The sequence below is a fragment of the Lepisma saccharinum genome, chromosome 7, assembly GCF_977018435.1.
Source record: "Lepisma saccharinum chromosome 7, izLepSacc3.1, whole genome shotgun sequence".
NCBI classification, from domain to species: domain Eukaryota; kingdom Metazoa; phylum Arthropoda; class Insecta; order Zygentoma; family Lepismatidae; genus Lepisma; species Lepisma saccharinum.
Window position 1 is genome coordinate 40,505,726 of NC_139235.1, and position 20,191 is coordinate 40,525,916.

Sequence of the window (20,191 nt, forward strand, 5' to 3'; positions counted from 1 at the left end):
TGGAAATGGGAAAATGTCAGGGAATTTGGCTTGTCAGGGAATTTTGCAGATCCTCTGGAATTTACATGCATTTTGGTGACTGCAAGAGAAACGGTTGCAAAATGAACAAGAAGTTCACTTCCACTTCTGGATTTGGTTCTTGTGATTCCACTCCCAAAAGATAATTCGGTTAAAAAAACTTGTTTCTTTCATTCTTATGATTCTCTGTCTTGTGCAAAATTATGGTTCCTTCGAATTTCTGTAATAAATTTTCACTTTTATAATACTAGATATTAGAAGGAATATCAAAGTAAAACTTCCAGTCCAGATATCTGATTGATAACTAATGTACATTAACAATATGATAATAATTATTGGAAATGTTGGTGAAGGTGAGTTTATAGTCTATTATTTTATAGATCTTTGTCTTGTTGGTATTTCCTATAGAATTCCTATATGCAACAAAAATTTCTCTAAATGCTGTGAACTTATAAATGGAAGCAAAAAAGCAGCATTTTCTACCGGAAATTCAAAAATTGTCTATGGTTTATGAACTTTTTCTGTTGTTTTTATATTGTGGAGATCTGTTATGAAATAATGCACCTTTGTTACCTTAGCCTGAAGGCTAGATGCACGTGATTGTAGCACCCAATACATTTGATGCCAATTGTAATTTTACATTTTACCCTTCAAATTTTCACGTTTCTTGTGTGTGTGGAATGAAATTTGCTAAAAAAAAGTTGTGAAAGTGAATATTCATAAAAATTAACGAATTATATATTTAATTGAAAAATGCAAGTTTCAAAAGCAAAAAAATCATGATGATAAACATTTCTGGGAAAAAAGTCATTTTTGGACTGGAAAACCTGGAAATGTCAGGGAATTTCATAATCAAAATCAATCGTAGCAACCCTGATTATTCTTGAATTCTGGAGCAATTTTTCTCTTCAGACATGAAAAAACAGCAACTTTTACTAATCCAAATCCCATTTAATTTGTAAATATTTATAAATTCCCTGAGGCAAGTTTTTCTCAGTTTAGCTTTTATTTTAATCGATGAAGAAAAATATATCTGCCTGGAAAATAAATCAGAATTCTCTCAATCTGTTTACTTTGTTAGTGTCCTTTGTAGAACACACTATGTGACAGATGTAACATTATTGCAAGATAATTCAAGAGACTCATTAGTAGATAAATACGGAGAAACTAGCAACAGTACAACAAGTTCCAACGAGGATGGTGGCATTGGCCACTGAAATTAATAGAACAAAGAAGAAAAGACAGTTTTGCGGATAAAGTGAGTACTAGTTTCTCCGTATTTATTGCAAGATATCATCTTGAAGTTGTTGAGGTAAATTTGAGTACAATCAACAATTTTTTGTAGATTAGTATATCCCGAAACATTTGTGTTTGTAGATCATTTCGATTCTGAGTATGTGAAATGGCAGATTAAATTAAATATTTGAAATACCATATTTACTAATGTATAATGTGCACTTTTTTCCAAAATTTTTGCCCCAAAAAACTGTGGTGCATATTATGCACGGAATAATTCAGACAGCCTACATGAAACCGTACAAGGTCATTCCATGATTTTGTGACACATTGTTTTCATGCTTATGGAACCCTATCATATCATTGTAAAGCTTAAATTCTGCAGTTTCTGAATATGGCAGCAGTATACCATTCCAGGTGGTGACATTAACCTTTACTCTGGCGAGGGGGTCATCAGAAAGTAACCTCGGTTCCGCCGAGGCCTTTGGCGCGAATTTTAAAATCGTACACTTATTTGACAAAAAATGTTATAACTCGTAGACTATTTGACCAATCTACTTCGGGTAACTTTTGTTTTGCAGAAGGATTGAGCAAAACCGTGTATAAAAGTTTAGAGGCCATTTCCCAAGATTTTTCACTTCGCAATGTAATGTTCTTTGACAGCAAGAATAGCAGTGCCATTCTGTCAGAATTCGAGCATGCACCTCCTACCACAACGGATGCTTATCAGTGGTATTCTTTGGGCAAGAAATAATAGACAATAACTTCCTGAGCACCGCAAATCCATAACGTAATTTTGATCTTGCTTTCTACTATTACAGAATAAATAAGGTGGTTAAAGAGTGAAAGCTTTGGGATGCTAAACACAGAGTGAAACGGTGTGCCAATGGTGTGGTCAACTCACAACCAATGGTACCCCCAAACCTGAATACCAAACTACTCCCATTAAATAACAATTTCAAATTTTACAAACACAAGGTCCTTTGTGTGTCTCGCCTGCGGTGATAGGAGCTACGATTGAAGTTCTGCGGCAACGGAATTGCATAAATCCCGTACAATTAATCTAAACAATATATTTAATAACGAAATCTACTGATATCCCAACCTTCGAAATTTCAGAAATGTTACTATTTGAACAAGCCTCGTATGAATATTTAGCTAATAAAAGGACTATTCTTTCATTGCATTTAATCCACTCATGGATACCCTGTACAGTGACTCAGACAAAGTCATTTGTTAGGAACTAGTGGTTAGTTACTGACATCTTGCACATCCCCCGCATTCACCCTGTATGAAATGTCATTGGTAATATTTCTTTTGTTATGTGAGTTCACACACTCCCAACCATCGTACTCTTCTTGGACCAGATATTAATTCAGTTAGAAAATTGTGGAACCACCCTCAAAATGCTTTCACACAAGACATAACCTAAAGAGGGATTGACCATGATCCATATCTCATGATGAAATACGAACAAAGGAGTGCAAGCACAAACGCCCCTTTTTTGCTCCTTATGCCGAAACAAAATCTTATGTGACTATGATTCAAAAGTGTCATGCAACATGGTTACATGCGACCACTACAAGCATTGAACTCCTCCCATGCTGGAAGAAAGGTTTGTGATTAATACAACAATATACACCGTGATGAACCTCTCATGAGGTCAACATGCATTGGGTAAAATCTCAAAGTGGCAGAATGAACAAACTCAGATTTATTCCCAAAATCAAACTACCCTTTCAGTACAATATGAAACATGTGACTTTGACAGTTCTTCATCCAAAGAAAGAAAATAAATTTCAGCATAACAGTTTTGCTACAATTACCAATGCACTCGAGCGTACCATGAAAATTCTCGTAATTCAGCAACTATGCGCTACCTTATGCCATACCCAATACCACTTAATAGCATCTTACTGCTAAAATGTAGCATTGAATTTGACTTTAGTTTTTGGTTCAATACCAATAAAAATCTTACTCAAAGATTATTTATGTTAATAAAGAAATGCAAATCAAGAAAAACAAACCAAAGTGTACATCAGACCGATTGATTTTCCATTGTATGATACTAATGGGCCTTTCTATAATGTCATGAGTACTACCTGGTTGATCAACTAGAGAACATTCAACAAACCCTTTCCCTTTCTTATTTTACTTATTTATAGCTAAGTTACGTGACAGGGACATTCTTTTCCCTCCCTGAAGCTATTCAACATATGTGAATAGGTGCTTGTACATAATGCAAAATTCCGAAGAACACAAACGATACCTTCGTCTTGAAATGGACCTTATTCGCGTATTAATCCAAACTAGCTTGCAAATGGCATCATAGCCCTTTTATGCCAACGGCATGATTTGAAAACTTTAAGCGACCCACGTTAATTATACGAAGCACACACTTGCATGCAAATATTACTCATATATCATTGTTTCAGTAGTACTACTGTGCACTTCAGAGAAAATGATCCAAGGATCCTCAACGTCCAAATTTTCCAGATATCACCTATGTAAGAAGCGTTTTCTACTTATGGAGCCAATTGCAAGGACAAGCAATGGCGTGAAATGTCAGCCAAAGAAAACTCACTTTTAACATCTGACAAGGGCTGAATTGGCACCCGAAACAACTCACATCTTGTTTCTCGACTGTTGGTGCTCAACTAGATCCTTCCTATAAGCACTCAGCTATAAGCAAATTTCCATTTGAAGATCCATTCTCTTTCCACACGATCATGTGACATACAATGTCAAGTGGTCCTATCCATTCCGACCAAGTCTCCACGTTCCTCCATCCCAACTGTGTTTCAGTTTCCGTTCCGCTAATCCACTTCCATTTCCAGTTCCGTTCCCCACACGTATTCAACTTCTGCAACTCGTACAGGTGCAGAACAACATTAATGGTTAATACAGTTTATTCCGTAAAAGTGGTGCATTAAGGATCAGTGACAAGATTACCTAAATTACCGTATTTAATTGTCAAGTACATTTTTATTTAGTGGTTATGCAGTTTCTAGATCGATTTGTGAGGTCAATGCGATTCGATGTCTTTCCTTTACAAGAGCAATAGAGTGACATCTTGTGAGAAAGTTCAGAATTATGACTGTTATGCTGAGAGCTAGTGACACCTCTCGTGTACTCTTAATTAAGTGTACGTACAATGGGTAAACGATATAATTGATTTACAATATCAATACATTAATAATACGTAAGTAATTCTGTCACTGAATGCTTAAAAAAATTTAAAAATCTCCTCTAGGGAGTGTAATTATGACCCATACCATCATAAGAGGAGGGAGAGGGGGGCGGTGGTGTGGGTTGCTGACCCATTGTTTACACAAGAGGGTACATAGCAACAGTTTTACGACCTAAAATAAGAAAGCCATTTCTTGAACCTGGATTGTACTACGCATTATATATGAGACATAATTAATTATTTGTCACTTTTCCCTATCAAAAACCAGGGTGCGCATTATACATGCACGTGCATTATACACACATAAATACGGTATATATGATGTTTAATTGAATTGAATTCCATTGGGATCACACATACCCTTCATATTGTTAATATGTCTGTGTGTGTGTGTTGGAGGAGGGGGTTGAGAGGCTGTAAGGTTGAAGTAGAGAAAACATCTGCTGGTACCCTTGAATTTTTGGAAAGTTCCGCTTGAAAACTGGAAATTATACTTGAATTTGATCATGGTTCCAGACTGGTCACCCTACATCAGTAAATTTAAATTAGGCATTCAGATTTATTAGCTTACATTGTGTACTGGTTTCTTTGATCTGTGTTTTTATCAATTCCCATTGTTCTGCTACTTCTATTACATTGTTACATTCTTTGCTCCTGAGAGTCACATGTATGTTTTACAACCCCTATTTTTCAGATTAGTTTTTAAATAGTAAATTGGTGTGGTTACACAGACAATCTAACATTATATCTGTAAAATTTCATGTAGGTGCACACCCACAGAAATAATCCATATGAATGTATGAATATAATTTAAAATAAAATATTCCTTTTTTTGTTCTTGTAGATCATGAAAGAGTATAAGAACTGTGCAAGACCACCGAGAGTGTTGGGCCTTACAGCTTCCCTTTTGAATAGCAGCTGTGATCCTGGTCGTCTGGAAGGTGAAATTCGAAGGCTGGAGATCACATTACACAGTACAGCTGAGACTGCAAGTGATATAGTATCTGTGTTGCGGTATGTATTGTGTAATAGAAAATGAACATTTTAAATCTTTTTACATGTGAATCTCCAATAACAACATAGGTTGCATAATACTGAAAAACTTTGTTTTAAGTTCATATTTTTCTCTCGGAAAATAATAGTAAGTACTTTGTAGTACAGTGAGGCATATAGCAGCCTATTTTTCTTGCCGTTTCTAAGCTTCAAGTTCCAGCATTGTTTCTTGGGAGTGGAGGTATTTTTTCAGGAAAAAAAGTATTTTTTTTAAATTTTCCACTTCTATTTTTACTAACATGTATGAACTTTGTATGACCATGACATTATAACTGTTCTGTGATGAACTGTGTGTAACTCTACCATTCTTAGTTCCTGAGATATTAATTTTTTTTATTTGTTACGAGAATAAAATCTTAAATTTTACACTGAAATGACTATGCTTTGAAGCTAATATCAGCATGGGTAAAATTTGGTTTGATCTATAAAAACAAACAATTATGATGATTAGATTGTAGGATAGGCTAGCAAAAGACATGCAATGTAGAACACCAAAGAAAAATACAAGGGTAGGGGCATAAGTCATGTTAACTATTTGTTTCGCGAGAATGCGGGATCAACACAAAAATCAGAAATATACAAATTGTTATGGTCAGTTTATGGTATTGTGGAATGTATGAACAATGTAGATCAGGTGTACCAGGTATAGGATAGAGAAGCGAGCAAACATGCTTAAAGAAAACATCATACCACATGTGTTTACAAGTCAGAATGCATACAAACTTTATAGAAACAAAAGTGGCACATACTAGAGTAGGACACTATTCCCTAAAGTTTCCTCCAGCTTCCCGGGTGCCATGTTCTCCAGGACATATGATCATATTGTGGTACCACTGTATAACTCTTGAGAAAAAAATATTGTTGCCATGACCTATACCCCAGTTCTTGTATACCATAACAGATACACTGAGAATGATGTTTGAAATGAAGATAGAGGTTTGATTGAGTTAGTGTTTTAAGTCCACTTTATGCACAGTAAGGCTAATCGGGACTATACCTACAGTTAAAGTGAGATCCGAACCCTTTGATTACAATGCAACGATGCTACCACTGTGCCATCAGGGAGGCCCCGAAATGAAGATAGAGGATAGGTAGAATTGTAAATAGAGAGGATTTTAGGCTGATTGTTAATGAACCAATGCAATGCTCACTATGCTTTGCATAGTACTTGTGTTTTAAATTATTTCAGTTCACTGTGTAAAATTCCTTCCTTCCATGATGCTAATTTTCTGTACAACTGCTGTGTTCCAGGTATTGCTCTAAACCAGAAGAAGTTCTCATTCAGTGCAGACTCCCGTCTCCGGGCAGCTTGGAGCAGCGCATTGAGGGACATGTTTACAAAGCAATTGATTTCTTAGAGGATCATTGCTTCGATCCAATCGAAATATATGGACAGGATTTCAAAGAGGAGCTCAAGAATATTCCAGATCCAAAAAGCGATCCACAGAAAATATTTGGGGATTTTCTTGATACTCTTCGAACCCTGGGTAAGTTGAATTTCAAGGGCTGCAGCCATTGGTTGGCCTCCTCCACCACCAGCCTCTAATGCTCTCTGTTTCTTACATTTTCTCCCCAGTTACTAATCCCTGTATGTTCTAGATGAGCCATTTTATCATTCATCCACCTTAACTGTGGTTCACTTTTCCGACTCCTCTGGTAGAACATTCCCTTGGAATCTGATATTCAGCTATTATGTCCATGTTTTTAATGCATATGTAACAGCTAGCATACTAATGTCTTATTATATTGTTATTTTTGTGTCTTTTGATTAACAAACTTTCAAGTAGTTGCTTGTCTCCATAATAGACTGTTATATTTTATAATTGTTCTATTGCTCAGAACTTCAAGAGTCGCAAATACTTTCAATAAAATGCGAGGGATGATTGAAAAGTTATGTCCCTGACTTTATAACTCATCACTAGATGCTGGCACTCACACATGCCACTAGCATTTCTTTATTTCATGGGATCTGCTTTTATTTTGGTGTGAGAAAAGAGTGTGTTCAAAACAGAGACATGTCTAGAGCCATGTATTTATGGTGAATTAGACGTAAGCGAGTTATTAACTTTATTCTGCGAAACTTACTGGTATAGGTTCTATAGGCCACCATTTGCTTGGAAAGGAGTCTTAATTATTATCAACTGCATCTTATTCTCAAAAGCATGAATCAAATTTAAGTTGCAACAATGTTCATATTGTGGTCAACATTATGAGGAATCTGCAGAAGTATTTATATTGGTATTGATGTAGTGCTATTTGTGACAATTGTTATAAATAACAAATATTGTCATGGTAGTAGTTTGTTTTTCAATGGCCGTTGTAATTTTATGTATTTCCATTTTTTTTCCAGGACCATGGTGTGCAGATAGAGCAGCACTGGTTTTGTTGATACACATCGACAAGTTGAAAGTGAAGACACCATATGAAAGACACTTTCTCCTACTATGTATGGTTTATAGTGTAATGTTGACAATACGGTAAGGCATATGTCATTTTGGGGTATAAAACTAGAAATGTTTTAAGTGGTGAACATATGTCAGGAAAATGTGAATAACACTGGGGAACAAAATTTTTGTTGCATTGATATCAGCACTTGTTGTAACCTAATTTCGGTGTGCTGATTTCAAATCTGAGGTTAGTTTTTTCTCCATAAGCTCTAGTTTTTTTGCAATTCAAAATTTTAATTTTTCACCGTGATATTCATTTTTCAAAATTCAATTCAACATTTTAAATTTGGATACCATCTTTGCGAAGATATACTTAATTTATTCACAAACACGTGTAAGTGCATCATAATATGCATTACAGTTTGAAAATACGGCAAGATAACAGCACTTTTTGGAGTATTGAACGTTTATTCAACATAGTAAAATATAAGTATGAATTTAAGGCTTTTTATTTTTTTTTTTAAAAAAAATAACAACACATATGTCTACATATAGACGGAATGCTATATAAGACATTTGATATGGATGGCATGCAAAGTTCAAATAGCTTCTATTCAGGCAAGAATTTGTGGCTGTAGCTCTTGCTTTGTGTAATGCTCAGGGCAATCTCCCAGACAGCAGTAGTCTGCCATCATATTCTTGTCCCATTTGATATGTGTTTTTATGTCAGTATGTTCTTCTCGCAAATACCCTGAATGACCAACTGGCACTAATCCATTAACATTCCCGTTCTGCAAGAGAACACACATGATGCAGTGCTTAGAACTGTCAAGAAATGATCACCATCCTTTGTACTGCACTAGGTAAGACCTAATTGGGTGAGAACACCTGGGATGTCATGGCAGTAAACAGAGTGCTTGTCTTCTGAAAAAAAGTCCACAAAAATCTGCTCACTTTCGGAAATACAGTGAAATCTCAGTTATACATTTTATGGGAGACAGAAGGGTAAAAACGTATTATTGAAATATAATTAAAATGGTAAAATTAAGTACACAAAGAAAGAAAAGGAGTACTACATATACACCAAAGTTTGTTGTATTGCAGCAATCTGTTCTAAATCGTTATTGTAAATTCACAAATTCATGACAAATAGACTTCGAAGGTGCCGGGGGTTGGAAGAAGTACAAGCAAGGTTTTCCTGCTTGATCCATTCAGCCGATTCCCTCCAAAAAACTATGCTGAACATTAGGACGTTTATCTCGATCTTACGTTTACTGTAACTCTCGTTTCCCCGCTTTATACATTTTCCAAACCGTGCCGATGACAAAATTTGGCAGAAGCCTGTCCCGTATGCCAGTCGACCTCTCCCTCCCCCTTGCTTTTGTAGCAGCCTATTCATTCACCACGCGACCTTGAACTCCTGCCTTACGAGTGGGGAAGAAGCGAACTATTGCCAAAACGATCGTCATTAAATGCTGCTTCCTCTAGCATTTTAACACATTCTAAAAGCGTGACTCTGGTGTCTTTTTTGTTGTGCCTTCCCCCACAAAAACGTGTGCGGACAATTGAGAACATGGCTCAATCACTATTCAAATTTCCTTACCTACGTAATAATTCCTAGTAGAAGGGGAGGGAAGGAGTGGGGGGGGGAATTGCTTGGAAAACTTTCCTTTCTTGTTTACCGGGAGGAAAGTAAGAATAATTTGCCAATCCCGGTTATCAGATATTAGTTTAGGAATGAGTGAAAAAAGTTGCTAATCTCCTCTCACAAGAGATAATTAATCTGCAACTGCTGTGCAGGGCCAGTGTCGTGCCCAGGACTTTTGAAAGGGAGGGGTTTAAGTTTAATTTTTGTTAGTAGTCAGCCCTAATTTTCCCATCTTTTCCTGACTACAATGTTCTTTTTTTAAGGAATACTGGGCCAAAGGGGAGGGAAGTATGATCCCCCCCCCCCTTGGGCACACCACGGTGCATGGGTATTCACGAAGCAGCCTTCTTTTTACTGCAGCTGTCTGTATACGAAATGCTCGTGTGTCCCTTACAATTCAATAATCCTTCCCCCTTTCTGTAACTTGATTCAGGAATAAGCAAGCTGCTGACTAAAAAAAAAAAAAAAAAAACATGAACGCAGTAGTACAGCTTTTCTTCGTCTTCAACAAGTCCCTTGCCAAGGTGTTTCCTGTATGAATTCCATTCTTGTTTTCAGTGTTTCCAGAGAAGACACATGTCATAGACCATCACTAAACACACCTTTTGTTGCCTTCAAACATCAACAGTGTTGCCACTGTACCTCATAATTTTTTTAAAACACCCATTTGGACCGGTACGCCTTTACGAGGCATTTCAGGATTGGCTATACGCGAAAACGATCGGTTTTCTTCTCTGAACTATAGATGGCGAAATAGTCCACCTACCCAAGGTGGAAATTGACGTCCAAATTTCCGTACGAATGTTTGACATGCAATTTTCCATGCTTTGTGGAAAAATAAATTTACACTTTCACTTACATTTGGCAACACTGCATGAACAACACTGCACCCCGTTTGTTGTTTCTATGTTTAAAAATATCTACTTGGACAGGGCTAACATTTGGTGTATGACTTATGTATGTACAGGTTTCGGTTACAAAGTAACACCACTCTTAATTCCCAGTTGCGCCGTTCGTGGGACACCCTGTATTACAAGTCAATGACATTCTCATGCGAAATATTGAAATTATCCACTGTGCTTTGAATATGGTGCCGTTACCTACCGTGTCAATGATCTGCAGAAAACTTAACATGTTGTATGTATTTGATGTTACTAGTGTTATAAGAAAGATATGTATCAAACAGCAAGTTATTGTCAAATAAACACAGTCAAAAAAGTTTTGCATCAGAACGGAAAATAACAAAACATATATGAAGCACAAGGTTTATTGCCAATGTCAGTGGGAATACAAAAGAAAAAAATTAAGAACAAGACATGTTGAATGAGAAGGGAACAAAAAACGTACAATTTTCTCAGAAATGTATTTAAAATGGAAATGGCACAATTCTTGATGGGAGTCGAAAAAACAAAGAACTGTCACAAGAACACTGTCATAGCGGATCCACCAGAAACATTGTCTACCACCTGGTGTGTCCTCCCCTGGCTGCAAGAAGGTCTTGAACACGCTGTGGCATACTGAGGATGAGACGATCAAGGTGATCTTGCGGTAAGCGACCCATTCGTCCTGTGCCACAAGAAAAACTTCACGAAGATTGGTGGGGGCCATAGGACGGTTTGCAATTGCATTTTTTAGCATTGCCCATGCATGTTCGATGCAATTCATGTCGGGACTTTGCACTAGCCAGAGCATGCGACGGATATTCGCCAATCGTGCACCATCTGTGTGCGGTGTGGACGGACATTGTCATCCACCAAGACAAAGTAGTCGCCAATTTCCTGATGAAATGGTTCCACAGTCGTCTGGAGAATGTCCCTGACATAACAAACAGCTGTTTGTGTCCCTCTAATTGGAATTAGGGGCATTCGACGTCTGAGCATGATCTTTGCCCACAACATGATTCCTCTTCCTTGGTGTGGATGGACCACCTGGACACCACGAAGCCGCTCCTGCAGTGCAGGGCCTCGCCACACCTGTCCTCTTCGTGTATCTGGCTTTAGACATAGCCTACATTCATCGGTGAGGAGCACATGAGCCCAGTGACAATTTCAATGTGCACGGGCCCAATGCACACGGTCGCACCGATGTTGTGGCAACAGGTACTGGCACCGGAGAGGTCTTCTGGAACGTAAACCACTTTCTCGGAGTCTGTTACGGACAGTTTATTTTGACACACGCACACCAGAGGCTGTCTGGAGGGCATGAGTGATTTTCCTTGCCGTCATGGTATTCTGTCGCCGAGCTGAGAGTCATACATAGCGGCCTTGTGCTGGTGTTGTGACTCGTGGACGACCTGTCCGTTGACGATGTGCTACTGTTCCTGTGTCTGTATACCACTTCCAGGTCCTACAGACATCGCTTTGCGCCACTCCAATAGCCCTAGCTACAGCCCATTCTAACATGCCAGTCTGCAGTAGCGTGATGGTCCTGACCCGATCAAACTGCACTATCGTACACCTAGGCATGCCTTGCACACAGCTGCACTCGCTCTCCTTCGCTAACTGGACACAAGGAACACCTAACTAACCTTCACCGACTACCGTGGTGCTACACTCGAACACACTCATGCGCTTGCCAACTCCGGTAGTCGTCTGTGGTGATCGGTATTGCACGTCGACTGTGTTACTTCGCACAATGAGCTCTGCTTCATTATTTCTTGTCTGCTTCGGCATGTTTTGCGGATGCTATTTTCGTCACTTCTCGGATGATGCAAAACTTTTTTGACTGTGTTTAGTTCCTTATTTATTGAAAACTTGAATTTATCCGCCATTTTTCAATATGTCGGGCTTAGCATCAGGGTGATCACTGCATTAATTCTATGAGCATATGTAATGCTACCGCCACAAATTTGAAAAAAAAAATAATTATAAAACTGAAATCACGGCATTCGGAAATTTTGTGTAATTGCGGAATTTTGCTTCTAGCGTCGGCCCTATGGAGGCTGGATGAACCAAATTTTGAGGGAAACGCAACAAAAGACCACTCTGTGAGCATATGTAATGCTCCCACTGCAAATTTGAAAAAAAGATTGAAATTACGGCGTTCAAAAATTTTGTGAAATTACGGAAAAATTCTAACTTTGGGATTTTGTCCCCGCTTTCCCCCTGGACTCTTAATTGTTGTAAGTTACTTAAAGTGTTGCTTTTTGTTCATTCTTACATTTAGAATTTAAATTTTTATAAAAGATGCAGTGGTTGAGCAGTTATAGCTTTTTATCTTCAATTTATCCCAGTAACAAAAGGGAGGAAAGTACTCATTTCAAATGGCGCTTGCAGAAAGAAAAGGGCGCACAGTGTATGATTGCTGCTTTACTTCATAAACATTCACACGTTAAAAATAAGTCATAGTGTTCAATAGTTCGTTTATCTGCAATTTTGTTTTGCATAATAAAAAGTACTGCAACGTCTCTGTCTTCAACAACCGTATTATCTTTAAACATGACGGTAATAAGACCCAGCTGAACTCCCCCCTCCTTTTCTTCAGCTTGTTTGTAAGGTTTACGATAGGCTGGGAAGTGTGATGCCAGTGACTTGTCTGACAGCTTGAAAGATATCATTCTCCGATCTGCTTCAGGCAGATACGACTTGAGGAAGGCAATGCAAAGAACAAAAGCAGGATTATGTATTCTTGGTTTTGGGATTATTTAGCACAGCCCAATCTTGTTCAAGGGTGCATAGACTCTCCACTTCTCTCTGATGCAAGGGACAAAAATAGAATTCCAAGTCAAGAGTTTGGTCCCATGGTTTTCAGCTGATAAGAAAATCTGTATGGGAACGGGTGGCAGATGTTATCATCACGGAAATCTTGAACTCCAAGAGCAGCATTCTTTCCAGCAAGCAGAATTAAAAACGTATAACTGAAGTATTTTCCTTGTTGGGACTAAACTCGTTGAACATATAACTGGAAAAATCGTATATCTGAAAATCGTATAACTGAAATATAATAGCATGTAGCCTTGTGGGAATTGGCAGGGACCGCCAGAAATAAACGTACTAACGAGAAAAATGTACTATCGCAAAACGTATAATTGCAATTTCACCATGGCACTTTTGCTTATCAATGCAGCATATTTTTTTTCTTGCGGCCTGGAGGCTAGTAACTCAACTGCTATCTCATTTTTAAGTGAAGAAGCCATGATCTGATATGAAAAACAGAAAAATATATGTTTCAGTGCCTCACCGATGATGTAGTGGGAACGTCGTCACCTTGTAACCAAGGAGTCCTGGGTTCGATACCCAGTGGAGGCACACAGTGGTTGGATCTCACTTTAAAATGCAGGTCCAGTCTCGATTAGTCTTCCTACACATAAAGTGGACTGTTGTCCACCTATCCCCAGTGTAAATATCAATGGGTGTACTTTTTATCAAAACTAAAAGTTTCAAATTGCATGATAACTGTAGTATATTTACGCAAAAACCAGTGTCATATTTGAAATCAGTGGTGATAAAGTACATAGAATAAGTTGAAAATCAAATGCAACAGAAAATGAGAAAAATTTGTTCCCCTGTGTAATCAATGTACGAGGGGACAGTGAACAGTTTTGACCCTTACAGGGAAGGGGTTTTTGTGCTACAGTTTCTCATTATGGTTTTTCTACATGATCACATAATCTCTATAATCACCCCCCCCCCCCCTTTCCCTCCACCATCAATGCACTTATACATTCTGTGTTGCCGTTTGTTTACATTCATCTGCTAGAATGATTTGTCCAGATCCTCACCACTGAATGACTATGACTGCCTTCGTCCTGTGTGGAAGTGACATCCTCGAAGTGAATTGTTCATAGCAGGGAATAAAGGAAATCTGATGGGTCAAGTCGGGGGAATAAGGTGGATGGGGAAGTGCGGTGAAGCCACGCTCGACCAAAGCAGCCTGTGCAATGAGGCCTTTCCGACAGAGGTACCGAATCACGGCCCTGTTGGCCAGTCTCTTCTCTGACACTTCATTCATTTTCAACCTGACAAAAGAATAGAAGAAAACATGTGAATTTTATAAAAGTTCGCTCAGAGTTTCCTAGAACTCGAACCTTACATCCTCCAAAATTTTAACTACCTAGCATCATCGCTCCTTCCATGTGAGGCTCAAAACTTTTCACTCTCCCCTCGTATGTTGTAATAAAATAAATTTACAATGTACGTTATTGTGATGTTGGTTTTGTAGAATCTCAAAAATAGAAAAAAAAATACTGTAATGTACACTTCTGTTCACAGAAAGTGGCACACTCGTTTGAGTTAAAGTCCAGCTTCACGATCACATAAACCTACTTTTAAGCATACATTCATTAAAAATAGCAATAATAATATTACAAAATGTCAATTATAACATGGGAATACTTAAAGAGCAATGAAGTAATAAAATGAAAATTAGGGATAAGAGTTCATGCCATTTGCCCCCTCTCCTTTTGATGTTTTGTTCAGAGGTTTATAACTACCACCCTCCTAAAAGTGGCAAATGTGGGAACAACTGTTTCCCCCCCCAATCGTCATCGCTAAACACTAAGATCAGGAAAATTTATGAAGTGAGAGTTTATTGTGGTACACTTCTGTACACAAAAAGTGGCACACTCGTTTGAGTAAGTAAGTATTCGGAAAGCATCAGTGTTCCTTACTATCAATCAATTTAACCATATGCAGGTAATTTTGTGTCTGTCAGATTCAAAGAAAAGGGCTAACGGAAATATTGCAGCGTAAATATTAATTAACTGGAATTTCCACGTCTACAATCAAAGTAATGTAAATGTGAAATATTCCTGAAATTTATTTGAAAAAGAAACTCATTTTTGACGTTCGTGATGAAGTAATTATCACAATTCGTTAGAATGCAAGGGTCCCAGGTTCGAATTTGGCCTGAGCATGAGTGTTCTTTTTGAGTCTCTCTTCATCATCGCGAGTAGCCAAAAATGGAAAAAAGCAGCACTAAATAACGAAAAGGAAAAAACGAAATGAGAATAAGCAAGAGAGAAATAGGGCTGTTGCAATTCCTGAGAATGATGCAAAAAGAAATCTTTCGGAAATAGTGTTATCCTAGTCCAGGAGAAGGCTGGAAGAATAAATAAACTCCTTCCCCATACACTTTGGCAAACAGAATCTCAAAGTTAGCACTGAATATGTGATGGGAAAAATAATAGAAATCCTAAAGGAAGAAGAGTTTATGTCACAGCCAGGGGGACACATGAGAGGAGGTACCCTCCCAGATCTGTCATCCAGGCAATTAAAAATAAGTCAATGGTTGTCCTCTCATTTAATTTTAACAGTAAATGGAATTTTTGTAAAATAAAAATTGTCGGGCTTTACTTTTTTTTAGGGGTATGCGGGATATAATTTTTTTGGTCGGGATGGGATTGGGACGTGATTTTTTTTTAATCTCAACATTCGGGACGGCAAAAGATCACCATTTCCAGACAAATTTTCAGGACAGGAAACGTTCGAAATTTCCCGAAGCTCTGAAAATCTCTAATTCTACACGTCATTTTCAACTTAAGTGATTTTTTTTTGCATTTCTGGAATAAAAACAAACAATTTCTGATAAGTTCCAGACACTTGCAATGAAGAAAATGTCGAGAATTAACAACTTTTTAAAATGAGCATTTGGGATTTCCCAACTGCTCTGCATCCCAAAAAGTCAGGAAGTCATTTCCTGAGGTCGGGATCAGGAAGGGAAATTTTTTTACACGTGCACGTTCATTTCGTAATGGAGCACAAAAGTAGAATTGTGACTCTCGTAAATCATAGAATTCTTACTGAATGAATGAAGGCCTCCATCTGAGAGACACAAAATTCCCTGCATATGGTTAAGTTGATTGATAGTAAGCAACACTGCTCCTTTCCGAACACTTACTTCGGCTGTACTTCCGGGCACGAAGCTGGACTTTAACTCGAACAAGTGTGCCACTTTCTGTAAACAGATGTGTACATTGAATTACAATTGTGAAGAATTTTCCTGCTGTATACATGTAAATTTGAATGTCATTGATTAATATATTGGTAGTAACTACTATTGATGGTTTATTGGTGATTTTGGCTGCTACTTTTTTGGTAGCAAAATTTGACAAAATTTGCTAATAACTTCCAGTGTACGAATGTGATATATAAAGTGAGAAACTTAGTAGTGAACTAGAATGTTAGGCTTTAAACACAAAATGTTGCAAGAATAATGAGAATTATGGATTTTGTGTAATTTCCATGATTTCCACTCTGCAAGAGGTGGATAATAGCTTAGCCCTAATTTACAGTTAATTATCACCATCTGTTGATTACATAATTGGCAATATTCGTGATTACTATGGATATCTTGCAACTGAAATAGCATGCACTTCTACAAGTAACATTGGAATTAGTATAAAGGACTGATATTGGCTCATTCTCATACTTGCATTATGAAATTGTTTAGTGAAATGTCATTGACGTAATGTTAATTGGTAGCCTTGGATTTATTTGTATACTATACAGTATAATCACCTGCACACAAGTTATGCATGTCAATATCTACAGCCTATTTTCATCTTTAACATGCGTCATTTTTAACAATGACAGACCTGTATTGTCCTTTGTGCTGAGTGCCCCTTTACAGCCTAATCTTTTTACTAGGTAAGGTTATTTTAGTTCTCAGAGACAGCATAGTTTTAGATCATCTTAAGCAATGAATTAGCTTTAAAAATTGAAGAAGGAGGTGTCTGATAGATATATTTTAGTTTTTTGTTAGAGGTCCTCAATTTTGTTATAGTTAAGGGGCTTATCCCTGTATTATGTGATGGGCCAATGTAGCTTATATGCTAAAGAACCCATAATATCAATTTCAATCAAACAATGACAGACAATAATGCTACTTGTAGAAGTGCAAGCTATTTCAGTTTCAGGATATTCGTAGTAATCACAGATATTACCAATACAGTGATGGTTGTAATTAACTGATAATTAGTAGAGGCACATATTTTTGGTAAATAAAAAAGCAAAATTTTTGGTGCAAAAACAGAGTCAATTTCGTGTTCAAAAGCGGTGAATAAAATAAAATTTTAAATAATTCAAAAGCAGTGTATAAAATGACATTTTGGTTTTAAAATTGTGAATATAATCCTAAATTTGATTTAAAAACTGCACTTACTACACAAAATAAACATATCTCTAATGTCGTTACCATAATATTAAGTTCATTCCTGTATAACGGGGTCCATTTTTGCTTCTCAAATATTTACAGCAGAATTAATCAATTTTCCGTGAATTTCATAACTCACAGGATAATTCAAACTTCAGAAAGTGTTGCGTCTGTAAATAAACTCTAACTCTATTTTGCATTTTACAGTTTATTTCACATCATTTTGTAACAAAACGGTAGGAAAATGCACCTCACACCTTTCAGAATCATGTAAAATTAACACTACAATGTGTTACTTCACATTTCATGTTTTCATCAAAAACTATATATGCATGCATCTAAATTAATTAGGGCTAAACCAATATCCATATCAAAGAAAGGGCTTCAGCTGATACCACTTTTGGAGAGAGGAAATATCCTGGAAATCCAAAACTGCCTCGGTGGGGGAGCATGTTCATTGTTTGTGTTATCTTCACACTATCAAAGATTCCAAATGAAGACTGCTGGACTGGATGTTTCGTTGCGAATGTCCCTTCATCATTTTAATTTAATCGTCATTCATTCTCATCATAGTAATTATAATTAATCAAAAGTAGTAGTAGAGATGCAAATTATGAAAAAATTAGAGCTGAGCTGATACCGATGCTGATGTGTTACGATCAGAACGTATCTGTTCAGATTTAATCATCAGTATCAGCTGATTCTTTTCTGTACGGGAATCTGGTGGTACCTGCAAGAATGTTACATGACACTTTTGCAGCATTTATATGCAGTGGAATCCCCAATTTTACATTCCCTGGCATTACATTTTCCCCCATTATACATTCAGTTTTCATTGTCCTAATACAGTGCGTCCAATTCCTTGCGAGGCCGAGTGATCGGGAGAAGTGTGGCGGGCGGCGCTAGCGGAGATGTCGACATTTTCGACCAGTAACGTTCCTCTTATTTTTATGGACATATCTTTAGCATGTAGATATTTACCTAGTCATATCATAAATTCTGTTACAAAGTGTAGACAGGGATGGCAACACTGGTTGGGAAGGTAACCCCGCAATGTTGGATCAAACAACAACCAGTATCATTGTGTGTTTGGCTGTGGTAGCGGAAAGGTGAATTTCACTGCGAGTCGAATGGAGTGGGGTGTATACGAAAACCGTGTGGCAGTAATCGCACTGCACAAAGTTGGCAAATAACCATCGGACATTTTTAACACCCTGAAAATGCTGAATATCAGCAGGATGTTCGTGCATCGGACCATCAACAGATACTGTGACACAGGGACAATTGAGGACCGCCCCAGGAAAGGTAGACCTCACAGCATGTGGAGCCAGAAGCTCATGAAAGCAGTGGCGGCCTGGATTCGACGAAATCCTGTCAGGAAACAAGCAGTGATGGCTCGAGAGCTGAACATTTTGAAAATGTCGATGTAGCGTGTGCTCCGAAGTGACCTAGGACTCCACGCTTATCGGCGAAGTACTGGTCACTTCCTCACTCCACAGCTTCAGGTCCAGAGGGAGTAGAAAACAAAAAAAAAAGACTCCTTCAGCGTTATGCAAATGGTGGCCACAGGAGGATCCTTTTCATGGACGAAAAAATCTTCATGATTGAAGAGTCTTACAATCGTCAAAACGACTGTGTTTATGCCTTGACTTCCCACGAAGCTCGTGAAAACACACCACGGATCCTCAGAGGCCATCATTCCGCCTCAGTGATGGTTTGGTGGGGGGGTTTCATACGATGTCACAACTGACCTCCACTTCTGTGAACATGGTGTGAAAACATCTGCAAAAGTGTACGAAGCGACAGTGTTGGAGCCACTTGTGAAATCGATGACCCGCACCATGTTCAACAATGAGCCGTGGAGCTTCCAGCAGGACTCAGCACCAGCCCACAAGGCAAAGACCACACAGGAGTGGCTTCAGAGGATTGTGCCTGATTTCATTGCTCCGACTGATTGGCCCTCCACCAGCCCCGACCTCAGCCCATTGTACTACAATTTGTGGTCCATTTTGGAGGACATGGTCTGTAGGAAGAGGCATCCAAACCTTGCGAGTCTCAAGCATTCTCTTGTGAAGGCAGTGGCGGACTTTCCCCTTGGGTGCTGCGATCGATGACTGGCCTCAGAGACTTCGGGCCTGTGTGAAGGCCAGAGGTAGCCATTTTGAACAGTGATGGGTGCTCTGTGTTGGCAAGACCTGTACCTTTGTATCATCCAAATATTAATACATTAGCTTGCTCACTACCTGTAGTTCATTATTAATTTCGTAACAGAATTTATGGTATGACTAGGTATATTAATATTGCAAAATGAGCACTAACCTGTGTTATAAGAGTTGTTCAAAGTAATGTCCACCTACATTCACACATTCCAGGCATCGTTTGATGAAATTTTAATTCACATACAAAAGTTCTTCCGTAATTCTTGAAATTTAATCGACTTACATTGTCAGGGGGTTGTAATTCTTGCACTATAGAGAGACTGTACGGTTTTAATTTTAGTAGCTTAGTGGCTGTATGTGCTGATGATTTTGACACACCCACCTCCTGTGAAACACGGCATAGAGGTTT

The 20,191-nt window shown here is 38.1% G+C and overlaps 1 protein-coding gene across 2 annotated transcripts in view; it reads left to right on the top strand.

Moving 5' to 3' along the window:
• The window catches only part of LOC145989821 (endoribonuclease Dcr-1-like), a 145,353-nt gene that overhangs the window by 18,694 nt on the left and 106,468 nt on the right, over nt 1-20,191 (top strand). For both annotated transcript variants that reach the window (XM_083125190.1, XM_083125191.1), the window contains exons 6-8: nt 5,289-5,458; nt 6,749-6,984; nt 7,848-7,974. In XM_083125190.1, coding sequence (XP_082981316.1) covers nt 5,289-5,458; nt 6,749-6,984; nt 7,848-7,974 — 533 coding nt within the window. The remainder of the gene's footprint in view (nt 1-5,288; nt 5,459-6,748; nt 6,985-7,847; nt 7,975-20,191) is intronic.